The sequence below is a fragment of the Numenius arquata genome, chromosome Z (genome assembly GCF_964106895.1).
Source record: "Numenius arquata chromosome Z, bNumArq3.hap1.1, whole genome shotgun sequence".
In the NCBI taxonomy this organism is placed as follows: Eukaryota; Metazoa; Chordata; class Aves; order Charadriiformes; family Scolopacidae; genus Numenius; species Numenius arquata.
Genome location: NC_133616.1, coordinates 28,957,830 through 28,975,273, shown reverse-complemented (window position 1 = coordinate 28,975,273; position 17,444 = coordinate 28,957,830). Strand labels below are relative to the sequence as shown.

General features: G+C 41.7%; 1 protein-coding gene across 1 annotated transcript in view; it reads right to left on the bottom strand.

Annotated features, from left to right (window-relative positions):
- Positions 1-16,512, bottom strand: part of PGM5 (phosphoglucomutase 5) — a 73,569-nt gene extending 57,057 nt beyond the window's left edge. The window contains exons 1-4 of the mRNA XM_074165765.1: positions 16,179-16,512; positions 7,481-7,643; positions 4,813-4,959; positions 1,798-1,923 (exon numbers count right to left, since the gene is read on the bottom strand). Of these exons, the coding sequence (XP_074021866.1) occupies positions 1,798-1,923; positions 4,813-4,959; positions 7,481-7,643; positions 16,179-16,439 (697 nt within the window). The 5' untranslated portion in view covers positions 16,440-16,512. The remainder of the gene's footprint in view (positions 1-1,797; positions 1,924-4,812; positions 4,960-7,480; positions 7,644-16,178) is intronic.
- Between the last annotated feature and the right edge of the window lie 932 nt (positions 16,513-17,444).

Sequence of the window (17,444 nt, the reverse complement as noted above, 5' to 3'; positions counted from 1 at the left end):
CTCTTTCTCCTACCTTGCTCCCAAATCTTGCTAACTGGAGCAACTGTAACCCGAGCTAAAACTATGTGAGAAACCTGTGTTCAAGAAAATTTAGATGCTAATTCTGCAAAATGCACAGTAAACAATGATTCAGGTTCTTATCAAGAGTAGATACCTGACAAATTACTCTTTTCTGTGCCAATGTTAAACTATCAATGTCTACAGGGATTAAAGCGTATTCCAGAGTTGCAGAGCTAAAACTTCGGATGACAGCCTGTCCATGTTCACATGTGGTCCTCTCTAATGTTCACTATATTGTGGCTGCTGACTCACTTTTGGCTAATGCATCTCATCCAGAAAGTCTTTTGATCTGATGCCACCAAGAGAAGGACAAACTCCGAATGTCTTTGGTAGACTGTTCCAGCAGTTATTCACTGTTACCCATAAACACGTGAGCTACATTTCAATTTAAATTTGTCTGGCCTCAACTTCTCGCTATTGATTCTTTTTGGTATTTTTGAGTATAGAAGACTGAGAAATAATTTTTATTCAGAAAAAAAGAACAAACAAAACTTTCTCAGTTGCATAAATAAATACTCTTATATACACTTAGTGTACGTATACTATGTATTACTATATGCCTATTTCTCCACCAAGATACAAAGTCATAAAGGCAATTCTCTACCACTTTGTAAATAAAGTAAAACAAACTCAGTCCTTTAAACTTTTTGTGATGCACCAGTTTTTCTAACCCTGAGCCAGACCATGCATCTTTTCAACGTGTAAAATTTTTCAACACCCAGTCGTAGATGTGCACATCAGAATTCTACACACTGTTTGAGTAACGTTCTCCCCAGTACTGTACATGGCAGGAGGCAGTGCCTTCCTCATTGCTCCCTCTGCATTGTTCAAGAACATCATCTTCCCTTTTGCCACAGCCTAGCAAAACCGGGTGTTCACACTTGACTGTATGCCCACTGTAATCTTTTGCCACAGCCTGTGAACTGGGTATTCACACTGACCGTATGCCCGCTGTGATCTTTTGAACAGTGACTTTCACACTGTACTAGATAGAATGCTTTACAAAAGATTTGTAAGTCTATCCATCTCCCTTTATCAATCTGTTTTTGTAATCCCATTAAAGAATGAAACCTGATTTGTTTGATGGAATTTGTTTTCCATAAGATGATGTTGAACATCATTATCTGTAGAAATCTTCAGTTATTTTTTCATGACGTAGCCTAAGATAGATCTCATACTGATTTATGTTTCCCCAAGTGACACAGCTTATAATTTTTAATATTGGCACAAAACTGGTCCCCTTGCTGTCTTCTGTGTCATTTTCTTTCATCTTGTCCCCTTGCCCACTGAAATTTTTTAACAGTCAACGTTAGTGAGACAGAGGTCTCCGCCAACTCTTTAAGGACTCTTGGGTGCAATCTATTCAGACTTAACTAATTTTATACCATTTAGAATTTACTCTTAGTAGAGACTTTTTTGAAAACTCCTTGGTTACTGCAACATAATTCATCACCCTCTTACAGCAAGATTACCTCATTCTGCATGCTTCCAAATGCAGAAAGAGAACGTTTATTGGACACATATGCCTTCACTTCTTAATCAAGAAAGATAAGGCTCTTTGCCTAACAAGGGACCTAACCCATTGTTAAGATTGCCTTTGTTACTAGTATAATATTCAAATCTTTTCTTATCACCCTTGCCCTTACTTAAAAGTCTGACTTTTATATGCTGTATCTTTATTGGGGAACTACTGCAGTGTACCTACAATTTATTCCTGATATTAGCTTAAGTTCATACCTCCATTCATGGCATCAATCCTTATTTTAATCTGGTTGGGTCCAGTCAGCAAATTTCTGATCGCATTGAAGTCAAAGATACTTCGAAGGAGATTGAGGTAGATATCCACAGAATCCACAATTTCCACTAGAAAAAAAAAGGTTAGGAAAAAATCACTACAGTTCACACACATGGAAAAATATCTCTTCCAGCACACTTCCACCAGCCATGCACATCAACTAAAATCAGTGTGCAAACCCCACATAACATGGATTTGCTCTGAAGCCCATAGAGGCAAAGTCAAAGACCTCCACTGATTTCAGTGTGGCTACCATCAAGCTTTAAGCCTTGCAAAGATCAGCCTACTAAAGGGCTGTAGAGATAACGTAAGTTGACAATTCCTATTTCACTGAAAACATCCATGATAGTACAATATATTAAAGAACTCTATTTATCATTCACTAAATCACTCAACAACTTTTCAAGCTAAACAGGTTTCTTCTCAGAGGATGGAAAACGTCCGTGATGAGTTGAAGCCACACGTTCTATTATTCCATCTGACAGCAGTATCTATCTGCATCATTCCATCAGGAGAGACATACAGCCTGTTCTTCTTGGTTTGGGCACCTGGAATATCTGCCTCCAGTTTGTTGTCAATCTACCACAATACTCTTGCATTTTATATCTCACTGATTTAGGGAAGTTAGGCTCAGATACAACATCTGGTTTTTGCTAAGGTCTTGCTGATTTGAATTCTAAATTCATAAACGCAGAGAACTATATTTTTTTAGGTCTTTTGGATATAAAACATTAAACTAAAATGAATTAATGGAAGTAAGTGTGTCATAATGAAAGCAGCTACCAAACAACTGTCAAAAGCCATGCTTCTCAGTCATCTTGGAACGTACTACTTTTCCTGATTAAATTAAAAAGCATATGTTATACAAATGTCTTTTTATCTGGTTAAATGAGTATCTTGAAATATTTTAGTTACAAGTGAAATTATTACTTAGAATATCAGCCAGGTTTCCTCAGACACACTGACCTCACCCTAATGCTCTTCTTTAGGATAACATGAAAATGACACAGACATTTTTTGAGCCTGAGAGTAACACTTAGACAAGACTGTGAAAAGACACTTGAATGAAGAAACAAAAGAAAGGTTCTCAGGGCTGAAAAAAACCTGTAAAACCTATTTGAAAATAAGTTAATTCTATGGTACATGTTGAAACTCTCAAGGATTCACTAAAATTACATTACTGCCAATTTTCTATGCCCTGCTCCTAACAATGTTTACGTAGGCTCTAGGCTTTACACAAATCAACAAATGCCTCAACTTCAGTAGAGATCCTCAGACATGTTAAGATAAAGTGCATGTAGGATTAAAGTCTAAAAATTATTTTAGCTCCTGTCAAACCCAACTGGGTTAACTCTCAGTTGCTTCAATGCCTCTGCAGCCTTTATCCACAGCAGTTAGTTCATACAACTGAAAAAGCAGAAGTTTTAAATACATCAGGTAATGTCTTAAAATATTTTTCAAATTATTTTCATTCTTTATGTGCTTTCATTCTGCACTCAGACTTGTGTAACTACACTTATTCGTGCACTTGTAAGCCAATTTCATGGCTTCAGTAGGGATCCCGGGGAGTTCTGCTCTCCCAGAATATGTATTCTGGGAAGACATGACTGTGAAATTATTTTTCCTTAGAAAAACATTCAAGCAAGTTGAAGTTATTTTAAATCTATTTTCATACTACATGTTGGGTGGGATGTGTCTCATTTTCATTCAGAAAAATAAAATTTGGAGAGATTAAAAAGTTGAAAAAGCAAAGTTTAAATCTGTGGCAATCATATGATTCCAGAGTGGTGCTGCAGCTGAATTGTCTTTGCTTTTTGTTTGCCTAAAAAGCCAAACATGTTCTTTGCAATCTAAAAAACTGCTTTGGTGGAAATAATGTTTTGGTGGAAAATAAATTGACTTTCATTTTATGACATCAGGAATGAGGAACAGTTCTTGAGGCCACACAGAGTTTTACAGTATTTGAAATATGGTCTGGACCCCTTCCTTTGCTTTTGACTCCTTCAGGACAAAATGGTTGTGTTAGCTCATTTTCAATCAAGTGTAAGCATAGAAGTATTCACATGCTTAAAATTAAACATATGCTTAAGCACTCTCTTTATATTTGGAGTCACTGGATGTATAGTGCCTCACACACGCCACAACTTTTCAGAAAGTGTGAGCAAAAAATGATTAAACTGAGAGTCTCTCAAACTCTTTTGTCAATTAGACTTACATGAGCAAACCACTCCTAGTCCAAAAATGTTCGTGTTTGGTATATATGCTACCTAAGTATATATATTTGGCAAAGGTATTTGGCTAAATGATGAGGCCTGATGCACTTAAAAGTCTGCAACTTAGCTTCCTCATGTGCAAAACAAACACAACACTTGCCTATACTGCCTAATATTTTGAGTCATAGAATCATAGAATCATTTAGGTTGGAAAGCACCTTTAATATCATTAATTCCAACTGTTAACCTAACACTGCCAAGTCCACCACTAAACCATGTCCCTAAGCACCACATCTACACGTCTTTTAAATACTTCCCAGGATGGTGACTCAACCACTTCCCTGGGCAGCCTCTTCCAATACTTGACAACCCTCTGGGTGAAGATATTTTCCCTTATATCCTATCTAAACCTCCCCTGGTGCAACTTGAGGCCATTTCCCCTTACCCTATCACTTGCTACCTGAGAGAAGGGACTGACCCCCACCTCACTACAACCTCCTTTCAGGTGGTTGTAGAGAGCAATAAAGTCTCCCCTCAGCCTCCTTTTCTCCAGGCTGAACAACCTCATTTCCCTCAGCCGCTCCTCATAAGACTTGTGCTCAAGACCCTTCACCAGCTTCGCGGTGTTTTGAAGGTGTTTTGAAGAATTAAAGTTCTCTTTAAATGTTTACCCATTATCATTCTGCAGCAATTCTAATATATAAAATCAATGGATGTAGCATGCATAAAAGCATACATTGATACCTCGGAAAGGTTTGAATTTGTTCTCCAGATCAAATTCTTGTCTTCCTAGGCGTGATAAATCAACTCTGAGGTCAGGACAAATGGCATATTCCTCCAAGGTTTTGCTGATTTGATAGATTTTATCTGAAACTATATCTGGAGCAGGCCCTATAAGAAAAAAAGAATGTGGTGGCTCATTTTTTAAGAATGAAGGTTCTCTACTTAAAAAGTGAATGCTATAGCAACACTTTTGTGAATGTATTGGAGTTATTAAGGAATAAACCCAAACAAAGAACTATAGTAAATAAGGTCTTTCAGTGTAACACAGGTTTAAAGCATTTTTTGAAAAAATGTAACATGGAAATACAATGCCTTACTCGCAACATGTTGATTCCCACAGAGTATTTAAATCAATCATAATCCAGGGTAGGGGGGATGAGGGAAGCAAAAAACACACAACCATCTTTCTTTGGGTTTATTGCTCAAAGACTGCCATTTTTCACTCTACACAGAATCTCAACATATGTATTAAAGGAAACTGTCCTTCAGCAGCAGTTTCTGGTGTTTCATAGGGCTTTCTGCAAATGCACACTTGTGAAGGTGAGACAGCTTTGTGTTTCACATTATTCATTAGACATAATTATCATCTTAAATCTTACCAGTTTCACAATGGTGTTCTCTTGCAGTTTTCCTCCAATGGCTTAATGAAATCTATCTTTGTTAGAATTCCAAATACCTTAATTGCTTAACAAGTAATTATGACTCGGAACAGGTACGTCATTCAGAAACACAAACCACATCTCACTTGTGCATTACTTTTATTGCCAAATCCTGAAGACTGCCTCTATTTTCAAATATTTACTGTCAATCAATTAAAAGTTGCAGGCTTGGTGCAAAAATTACCAGATCAGCTATGCCATATGTAATGTGAGAGTTGAGTCTCAGTTACAACAAAAGTCTTTTCTGGCTTATCTGACTCTTCATTGCTTATATTAAAGCCACACTTCCACTCTGAAAAATTACTTCATTTATTCTCTTTTACACGCTCTCTCGTGATCCAAAGCCTCTGTCTTTTCAGTGCTAACTTCCCACTTCCACAGCAATGCTGCTATATTCAGTGCAGCTTTGCCATGTAAATTAGCATGTTCCATCTCAGATGCAGTGTACCAGATGCTCTAAGGCAATTCAATAAGTAACAGTCACTTAACTCTTCATTTAGCTTAGAAATTGACTTCTAACTCATCTAATCCAAACCCATGAGAGGGGTGAGGACAGGTTTCATTAGTTCCAGATCATCCTTGATAGATGGATATATTGTCTACTGACATTTCCAGCTAAGGAGATCCCACAGTGTCCCTCTGCGTTCTCTCCCACAGCAGTAGACGCAAACCGCTTCTGCCTGACCTGGATCTGCAGAAGAGACTGAGCGAGAATGCAGAGCAACAATAGCCCTCCCTAGGAGCTTGTCATGATGCCTAACTACTCTTTTAGTTCAAAAGCCTTGCCTAATGCTTAACCCACATTTTCTCAGCTGCAACTTAAACCAGCTACTTTTCATTACGTCCCTGCTGATTATCATAAATAATTGAATCTTGTGACCTGTGCTTGAGGACTGTTTCATATTTAAAGCTTTTTTGAATTTTCTTTAAAAAGGCAAAGCACACTAAAAGAATGCCCCACCGTTACCCGTTTATCAAACACATTTTAGGTGTACATGGTGTTTTAAAGTTTATAGAGTGCTAATGCATCTAATGGTTTGGCTCTGGTATGTTTGTGCTGTGACCCTGGCTTTCTCACTGTCTGACCTTACACAGTCCCTTTAATCTCTCTGGGATTCAAGTCTATTCTGTTTGCAAAATCACACTGGTTTAACCATGGACATTTTCGAGTTAAACAACGGACAAGAGAGAAGCATCCCCTTCTCAAGTTCTCCCACCTTGAAGATGGAGAAGGAAACATTTTTAAAGCACTTTCAGTTTTTTTCAGATGGAAAGAACTCCACACATGTGAGGCGTACAAGGTGTCAGGAATTTTCACCATGATGTTTTATGGGTGCGCACAGATCTATAACTTAAAACATACATAATGTATAACACAACTACACGTTAGCTTGCTGATTTTGGAAAACAAGACATTAGCTATACACACAAATTCCACTATGCAATAGTGGATAGTTAAATGGTTAAAATGGTACAACCCTCTCCCTGGATAAGAGCAGTTATTTCCTGGGCAAACATAAGAAATGCTTTCTTCCATACAAGACAATGAGTTATACTGCTTACAGCACTTCTGAGATTACACGCTTTAAAGTAAATGCCAAGACAAGCAACACAGAAATATGAGCAAAACAGAGCTCCCTCCTAAGCATCTTCATAAAAGGATCAGAACTGTTAGAATGATCTGGCAGACTACTTAATACTATAAAAATGGGATGGCAAATCTCTTGTTTATAGAAATCTTACAGCTACCACAAGGACTTCAGTGAATATTTAATGCTTATTGTACAGAAACATACAAATAAATACACTCCTATTACTGAAAAAAAAAAAGATATGCATATGTTCTTCATAATTTTAACAGAATAAATGAAAAACACATAGTTAAAGTCAGATAGTTATCCTTGCCAGCATATTTTCATCATACCAAGATGAAATGTTGGAATGTGTTATAAAAAAAAAAAAAAACCTACCTCCATTGGCAACTTCAAACTTGACTCCAAACTCTCCTCCAGGTCCCCCAGGACTGTGGCTAGCTGTTAGAATAATTCCACCAGCTGCTTTGATCTTTCGGATGATACATGAAACAGCAGGTGTGGATAAGATACCATTCTGTCCAATAACCAATCTGCCGATCTAAGTGGAAAAGGAAGTCAAAGTACTCTGAATGGTACTGAACTTTTGAAAATTAATAAACACGCACACACACATAGGTATACAGATATAGGACAGAAACTGTGAAGTCCTAGTATGGAACCTATTCTTTTGCAGACAAGTACACATGCACGACTTGGTGGCATGCTAATCTAGAGTGCTGACAATAAATACTGTATCCTGGCACATTTAACCCCAGTGGCCCATGTACTGACAGTAAAGCAAGAGCACAGCCATGGCAGGGATCTGCAAAGCTCCCAAGCGTAGCACTGGGCTATGATCCTGTTATCAAACCTTCCTAGGTATCTCCATGAACCAGCAAATCCCCTCAAGTATCAATATAGCTTAGGGCTGACAGTGTGGATACAGATTGCAGGATTGGGGCTTTAAGCAGCATAAAAAGAGAACAGTGAGCAAATTGCCTTTCATGGAGCGGCCTTTCAGTGCAATCGCAAATACCACTACATACTAGGACCTGTCCTCTCTGTGAGTCACATCTCGGTTACTAAGACACCCTTGGATGTCCTGCCCTACAGAAAGTACTGCGTCTCCTCCAGCCCTCAGTGACTCCTTGGCTATTTCAGATGAAGAGGGTGTGTTTCCAGGGCACAGCCAAGCAGGGGAAGTTCCCACCATTCTTAAAGTAAAAAAAGCTTTCAGGTGGTGTTATTAAACACTGACTCAATGTGTTTGGTATTATGTGCAGTTGCACTGCAAGGTTCCAATTTCAAAACCTTGCCTTCATCCCTACAGTTTCAGCTCAACATAAATAATCTAGGAGACAACCAGAAATGTATTTACAAAGAAATACAAGAGAGTTCCAGTTCCTGGGAAACAGGCAGACACAAAAAAAAGGAGAGGAGAAGGGGAGGCTAGCGTCACAGATGAGAACCGAGGCAGATGCATATAGAGCTTAAAAGGATAATGCCAAAGTTGGGAGCCTTTTTAATATCCTTACGTAAAAAAAAAAAAAAAAAAAAAAGGAACTAACCAAACAAAAAAAACCATCACCACTATTGACTAGCAGTCTGGGAAGGAGACAGAGGGAGAGAGGGGGCAGGGGGCGAAAGGAAGGAGAGGCAGAATCACTCTCCATCTAAAAGCAGACTGGGAATTCAACCTCAGATACCCTTCTCTAGTTTGAGGGAGGTTTGATAGCTCTACTGTCTGTGTGGCAAAGCAACAGGAGAGGAAGCATCACTACATGCCTCCTTTCTACAAAGAGACATTCCTTCATATGACGGAATCAATAGATCACCAATAGATGACCACCTTCTGGGTCCAGCGCTTGTATGAGGCCCTTAACTGTTGTTTAGAAGTGAGGTTCCAAATAATTTCAGAAAAATAAAGGAATAATAGATGATCTATTTAGCCTATTTGCTAAATCCAACATCTGGATTTTTCCTGTTGCTGAACTACTTTAATAAAAAAAATGACCAACTTCTAAAGTAAGCACACTTTTTTTCCTGACCCTCAGAAAGCACGAACTACAGCTAGCCATTTCTCTTTCACTGAGAACTACAAGATGTGCTTTCAAATTTAAAAAAATGTATAGAACAATGCATTCTATTAACTGAGATTTCTACCTCAAGGTCTGATGACAGGATGATTGTTTTTCTACCTAGTTCTCTTTTCACAGTTTTTGAAGATAATTTTGAAGCCTATGGATTGTTGCTAGAAAACAGGAAACCTGTCAATATTATAAGTACAGGTCACAGAAAAGCTTCAGTGTTCATTTGACATGCTCTTGCTACTATTGGGAAAATGTTTTGTTTCACTGTCTTTTTTTCTCCCAGGTTGAAACAATTCTGAAGGAAATGAAAAAAGAAAAAGTTAAGAAACAAAAAATCTTGATTCCTCCCTTTCCTACTGTAATGAAAATATTTTCCACGGAAAACAAGTATCCTTTCCAGGAATAAAAATGCAAATCAGCAGAGCCCACATTTTATGTTTCAACAGATTATTTTAAAGCAGAGCTTCCACTGACATGGTCAGTTGGTGAGGGTGGAGTGTATGTACAGTTGACACACACAGGCCACAGCTGAACCTCATTTCTGCTCACTTCAGTGGTATTGAACAATTTTATTTCCTATTTAAGCCTAACAATACAGTTTCATTAATTTACAACCAAATTATTAAGAGCAACACCATCTTCCTGATGCCAACGATAACGTAAATACCTTTGGTTATTTGTGAAACAAAACATAACAGTGAATACACTTTTCCTTTAAGAACAGATTAAATGTGCACTGTGCCAGCATTTACTTGCAAGATTCTGTATCGCTTTCTGACTCTATGTCTCTCCTGCCTTCCCACTCTTGCTTCTCCCTGAAGATAAAATTAAATAGTACTTTACAGCACGTGTAGTTGTAAGTCTCTCAATTTATAATAATTTACAGACCTTAGGAGCAATAATAAAGGTATACTTCCTCCACTCCTAGCTCCAAGCCAAGTGAAACAGTTGATTAAATGTTATTTCACTGATTACAGAAGAAAATTGGTATCTCTCTTACTGATCAGACCTCTTCACATTTATGTAATGTTCTTCCCATCTTTTAATATGCTTTTAAATCTCCAAATGCTACATTTGTATTTTATTTATTCACATTTTGTATACTAAGCTATTTAAAAATACTTTCTATGCTAGCCTATTTGTTACCACAGAAATACAATTCCTACACTGTGGAATAAGGATTTTTTTAAAAAAAAAAAAGCATAAGCATTTCCAGTTGTTGTGGGCTGACAACTGAAAGACATACTTTTGCCTCAGAAAATGCATAGGGTAAAACTTCATCTATCAGGAGCGGCACTGAAATCACCAAGAGCTCCAGCACAAGCCTTGACACACTTTTAGAATCAAGCTTAAGAAAGAAAACTTTCCATTAGCCACATAATTTACTGTTTTATTTAAACCAGCGATATGTAAATAATTTGAGAGAGAAATAGAGGGGTTTTTCAAATTGTTCTGAATTTCAGTGTGTCCTTTTATGGTTTTTTTTTCAGTCCATGAAGCAGCTTTTGGACAACGTGCCATGTCTTGCCAAGACTGTTGTATTAATGCTGTCACTTAATCCCTATAGCCAGTTGTACCAAAACATTAGAAAAAACAGAACATTGGGAAACAGACTTTAAAAAACTTTCTTCCAGTCTATACAAGAGTCTGTCCCTGTACCTTTATTATGGAAAGAAAAGCATGATGAAAATAAATACTGAAAATGTTTGTTTTGAATATTGTCTCTCCCTTTTTTAAACTATGAAGCATGTAGAAAGCTAGGGCAATGACTCAATCTTCCAAATACAGCTGTCAGAAATGGGTGCCAGCTCTTAAAACAGCATTGTGTATGGGTAAGCACAAGGAAGATGACAGGAATTACGTTTTGCAAAAGGCTTGAGAACAACAACAGTGAATCTATCTTGAGGTACTCAAGTATAAATGCATTAGCAGTTGCATACAGGCTTATCATGAGCACGTTGCCTGTACTTCTAAATCTAAACTAGTGAGGTTTAGATTTTTACTTTCATGCAAATCAAACCTGTTTTTTTTAAAGTAAGTAGAATACTTAGATTATTCAGAATGCAGAAATTACCCGGCACTATCTGTTCACCGTACCTTCATTATTTTCATATTCAATAGATGTTGCACAAACCAGCTTTCCTATTTTTCTGGATGTCCAATATTAATATGAAGAGGAGCAATTTGCTTTGCCTTCAGCATCTGTCAAAAGGCTATTATTTCTGTACTACTTAGAAATATTATTTATTATATTAATTTCTATACTACAGAAATATACAATGTTTAGTATTCTAAAGTAAGGATGTTGAAAGTGAAATTGCATGAATTATATACAGATATTTTATTTGTGATGACTACTGCAAGGAGTTTCACCTTATGTGAAGGTCTTCAGTGCTTTTATGAACTCCCTGAGAATAGTACAGACCTTCTAAGCATATACACACTACCCATCTTCCTCTGCTTTCTTCATTTCGGTGGCAAGAATGCACAACCTCTTCCTCTCTTGGCCCAGAAGCTGTTCATTTTGTCTCTGAACCAAGCACTAAACTGACATTTAATTAATTTTAGGTAATGAACTCTCAGATTTACAGACATCTCTCAATCTGGGCTGAAACAGTAACCAAATAATGTCCATGTACTGACTCACAATTAAAGTTCCAGTAATACCCTTCTGAAAATCTTGGACAGTTTCACAGTATGGAAAGATTATCTTTGGAATTCAAAAACTTGCATGGCTACGAGATCACAGGCATGTAATGTCTCTTCTAATACTGTGCTCCTACACCACGTTCTATTTTGTCACTCTGCTCTTAGTAGCAACAGCAGAAACAAACACCATGATCCTCAGCAAACTGTTACAGCTGAAAGAATAGTCACCCTAACAAGTACTTCACAAGAACATTTTTATGCAATATTACCACTTTGCAGCTGTGCATTTTCAGACGATTCAGTTAATTACCATGGAATCAGTTAATGCTTTTTTTTTATTATTTTTCCCAGTAATCTCTCACATGCCTCAGTCAATTAAACTTGAAAGAATATGAAGCAAGCAGATTACATCCTGGACAGCACGGGGCTGTGCCTTCCTATCTTTTACTACAGTATCCTAGAGATGACTGAGTGCCACGTTCAATGTAGAAACAAATACATCATTCATAGAGGTGCAGGGAGGGAGGGCAAGATTTGCCTGGAAGTCCATGGAAAATAAAAACAACATGGTATTACAAAGAAGACAACTGGAAAATCCTTTGCCATCTCAAACTTCTACAGCATTACTAGCAATATTCTGCTAGTAATAGAAGGATCTTGCTATGACTTTCCATATTCAGAGTACGATCATCAGCTTCTGATCTGCCACTGAGACCCGCACATAGCAGCTGCTCATTCAAATGTATCCTAAACTTTGCATCAAAAATGAGACACCACATCCAGTTGATGGGTCGAACAGAATACTTGCATTTAATTTGTGGTGGGACCATATTATAAAAAATAGAGCCTTTTATCTCAGTTCTTCCAGACATTAAGGTATGAGGACACTACTACTGACAGGACAGGGATGAAAAGGGAAATGGAGCCTCAGATACTCTCCTAGCACCCCACTTGGGAAAACTGCTTGTTGCAACCCGGAATGGTACAGGACCTCTGCCTGGCTCTCCCCATGCTCCCCCAGCCTCCCATGACGTGCAGTCCCTTACCCCAGTGTGTTTGCGGCAGCCCCAGCTGCGTGACCCATCAAAGGGCCACCCTGGCTAGCCACCTTCAGCTTTGAACAGAAGGATTTGGTGCAGCATGTGCTGATGATGGTTGCACAGCATGGAGCAGCCTATAGCTGTGGCCAGTGGAAGCCCAAGCAAGATAGAGCTGTGGAGTGTGCACCTGCAACCCCAAGCTGGAGGGCAGTAGCCAGAGGGACTGAAGAGGAGAAGGCGGCAGGGCTAGCACCAGCAGCTGACCAGGCAGGGGGCCTCATCTCATTCCTTGTGCTGGGGCCCATGCCAACTGTGCTAGGCTGTTAACACAGGGGGAATGCGGGGTGAGTCACCAAATTAGAACAAGGGGAACCTAGCGACTCTAAAGGGCAATACATTTACAGTTGATAATAGAAAATCCCTTTTATTTTTGTACTCAGCAGGCACAATTAACCATAAGACTTGGTATGTGTCTTCCAGGAAGGAGATTCAGGTTCAGTTTATCAGCACTATGTGGGCATCCCTCTCCTGGCACTCAGGGGTGGCTAAAGGTTTTGAATGCAACTTCAAGGCTGCCGTACATTTCATCTGATCCTGCCTACAGCCACTCACTTCTTTCCTTGTGATAGTGGCTACATGCCTTCTAATGACATTAACCTCATCCAAAGGGAGAGATCTTTGCCCTCAGGAGTATTCCCTTCCTCTCCCCCTACTTACATAGCGCAGCACTAAACAACACCTTTAGGGAGGGTTAGGTATTTTCTCAGCAGATATATTTTAACAGCCAAAGAATAAAATATACAAACAGTATTCACTAAGTAAACGTGAGGTTTATGCATTTACAGTGTGCTTGAGAGAAATACAAGTGAGAGTGAGCAGGGTGAGGGTGAGTAGAGAGGGGATGGAGCTCCAGCACATGGAAATGGGAAGCCTTTTCAGTATAGAATCATAGAATAGTTTGGGTGGGAAGGAACCTTTAAAGGTCATCTAGTCCAATCCCACTGCTATAAGCAGGGTCATCTTCAAGTGGATCAGGTTGCTCAGAGCCCCATCCAACCTGACCTTGAATGTTTCCAAGGATGGGGCATCTACGACCTCTCTCGGCAACCTGTTTGTAAAAAATTTCCTCCTTATATCTAGTCTAAATCTTCCTTCTTTTAGTTCAAAGCCATTACCACTTGTCCTATCACAACAGGCCCTGCTAAAAAGTTTGTCCCCATCTTTCTTGTAGGCCCCCTTTAAGTACTTAAAGGCCACAATAAGGTAACAGTAGCACCCCATCAGCTGGCCTGCTGAACTTGTGAGGATGTATCATTACTAAGACTATCATGCTTGAATTCAGACATTTGTGGGAACTGTGAGCAGAAAAGATTGGGGTTTGGCTTCAGAAAACACTAGGGAGGAACTGTGTTTCCAAGAAACTTGCAGTAACTTAAGAAAGGGGAAGCACTACCTCAGGAAGGTGCCAGAAACATGTCAAACTGGCAATCTCCTCAGGTCAAAAAGTTTTGATCTTCAGGAGAAACAGAGCAAAATGGGGAACGTGACAGAAGCAGCAGGAAGGAGGCATGCTGACAGGAAAAATTAGTTAGGAAGGAGTCCTGAATACAGCATAACCTGGCTGACAAGTCCCTGGTCTTCTACACCCTGAACTTCTTGTCTTTGACAACACATCGGTCCTTGTGGTCACCTTGTGTCTGTAACCCACTCTGTAGCTCTCACCAGTGTGCAAGGGCAAGCAAGGACCTCAGCCTCGGCGGGGCAGCTCTTGCTTTAGCTCTTTCTGTGCTTTATCCCGCTGGGTAAAGAGGTACAATTTCCAGCAGCAAGGCTTTCTCCACCGAGCTACGCAGGGGAAAGGGCTGGGGAGCTGCACTCCTCTGGGCGCCCTCCTACCTTCCTCGCAACACCCCACACACAAGCCAGCTCCTGCTGCTCTGTGCCCACCGCTGTGGATGAAACACCACCACACTACCCTCACGGGTGTCCCCATCCTCGCCAGTGTGCCCCCCGACAGCCTTCCTCACACCCTGGGCCACCTAAGACCTGGGCCCTACTAAGTCTCTGTGTGAACAGTGAGTTTGCAAAAGCTAGCTAGCACATAACACAGCCAGTCTCTCTGAAATCTCAGGTATCACTCAGCATCTGCTAGAGAGTATCAGCATGGTGAGTAAGTACATTAGGAATAAATTTAAAACACCCATTATTTACACCAGGCTGGCTAAGCCATATAGCTTGTAGGTGACAAAAATTCATCAGGGGAAATTCAGACACATGCAGAGATTTGTTTCAAAGTTGAAAGATCTCCCAGTTATAAAACAGGACTGCATTTAAAGAATTGAGCTTTTGACAAAAAATTAAGAAAAAGTAAATTTACTACAAAAAAAAAACCACTATAAAATTGTATCACTTCTTTTGCCAGATCTAGAGAATCAATTTAGCCATCATAACAACAGACAGCAGCTTCAACTCTGTTTTGAAGTAGAAACTGGAGGGCTGCATTTGCTGGTATTTCCAGCTTTCTGTACCTACATACACACCGACACACGAATGTGCATGTATGTACCAGAAGACAACAGTTTTCTTCCTGAGTTTTCTTCTGTTTTCAAAACTGCAGAAGTAAACCTGTAACCTGCCTATCACAGAGGTTTTTGCCTATGTTGTCTTCTTGCATTTCAAAATACGTTCACATGTGAACAGTAGAGAAGTATTATTTTCTTAAGATGCAATCAAAATGCCAAATTCCTCCCGCTGCAGTAATACCATTTTCCTTGAATATTTTTAAAAGAACCCAAGCAATACACACACATCTGACACCTTCATTTCCCACATACTTATTTTTAATTCTGCCACATTTCTCCTGCAGAGTCAACCGTGTTTCTCAGCTCGCGTTCCTGCCTCAAGTCTAAAATAAGGTGTGAAACAGCACAGTGCGGCCTGATGTCTCCTGAGGTTGTCACGATCACCTCCGCTACACACAGATAAAGCCACCCATGCCCAAGCCGAGCGCGACAGCCCATAAAGGACGTACGAGCCAGCACTGGGGCTGACCGGGGCGCAGACCACCAAAATGCACCAGGACGCGAAGTTTCTCTCATTTTTATTGAGTCTCATTTTTATTTGTTTCTCTCACTTTTACTGCCCACAGCTACACGCCTTATGCCATGAAAAGGTCCATCCCCGCTCCTACGGGACGGCTCCGCGCTCCCTCACCGGCGGCCGCCCGCCCAGGGGTGGCTGAGGGGTCCCGGCCCGCGGCCGTCGGCGGGAAAGGCAGAAGGCAGCCCCGAGGGGAGGGCGAGGGGCCCCGCTTACCCCGTTGGCCGCGGCCATCTGGACGACGATCTCGATGGCCGTCTTGCTGAAGTACCTGCCGTCGCTGCCCACCACCATGGTGCATCCCTGGCGGTCGCGGAGGTCGACGGAGGAGAGGAGGCTCTGCACGAAGTTGGGCAGGTAGTTGCGCTGGCTCTCGAAGAGCCCCGTCGGCCGCCGCAGCCCCCCGCCGCCCGTCGGCCGCTGGTCCTCGTAAGGCGCCGTCGGCACCGTCAGCACCGGGATGGGGGTCCTCTCCATGGCGGCGGCCGCCCGCCCGCCCGGCTGTGGCTCCGCTGGGGAGCGGCAGCCCCTCACGCAGGCTGCCTGGCCGACGGGCGGCGGGGGGAGCGGAGGGGCGGGCGTTTCTCTGCCGCGGGGTCGGGCTCCCCGGCGGCCGGCCCCCCGCGGGGCCGGAGGCGGGGTCGCTCAGCCCCCTCGGTGGCCACCGCTTGCCCCTCCCGACGGGGCCCCGCCGGCGCCTGCCGCCCCGCAAGGGCGCCCGGGGCTCGACAGTCCGCTGCCGTCAGCATGCGGCGGCCCCGGCCAAAAATAACCCTGGAAAGGGAAGCCGAGGATCGCGGTCTCCTGCCAGGGATGTAACCGGAGGCAGGGGGGAGAGGGCGAGCCGGCGCGGCACACTTGCTCGGGGGGATCACGCTCTGTCAGCGCTGGAGCCGTCCCCACCGACCCCCGCCGGCCGCCTCCCGACCGGCCAGCGGGAAGGGCGGCCGGAGTGCCCCGGAGGCCGGCGTGGGAAAGGGCCGGCGGGCTCGCCCCCTCGGGAGCACCTCCCGGATGAAGGTCTGAAGGTCGGGGCAGCAGCCACAGGGAGCAGAGGGTCGGGCCCCGGGCTGGAGTGAGGCTGAGCCGTGATACCGTCCCGTTTGGCAGGCAAGGAAACCGAAAAATAGGCAACTAAAGAATCAACAAACCCTTTCACTGCTAAATCTTAAGCGAGGGGAATGGATTTTTTTTTTTAACTATATTGCTCAAAAGAAAGTTTTTTTATGTAGTAAGCAAGCTTACAGAGAGGTCTTTTGAGTTTGGATTTTTTCACAGCAGGAGCTGAGTATTACAGGAAGGGTCTGGTCTGATTGTAGGATAACCGATTGTGCTGGTTGCTGTCCAGGCTTACGGAACGTGAGGCCGAGCAACCCTCTGAAGGTGTCTTTCCCTTTGAAGTACTGTAAGGTACTCATAGGGATGTGGTGAGGCTGAGTTCATTGACTTATGTGTCCATTCTGCTTCAGTTCATTCTGCAGA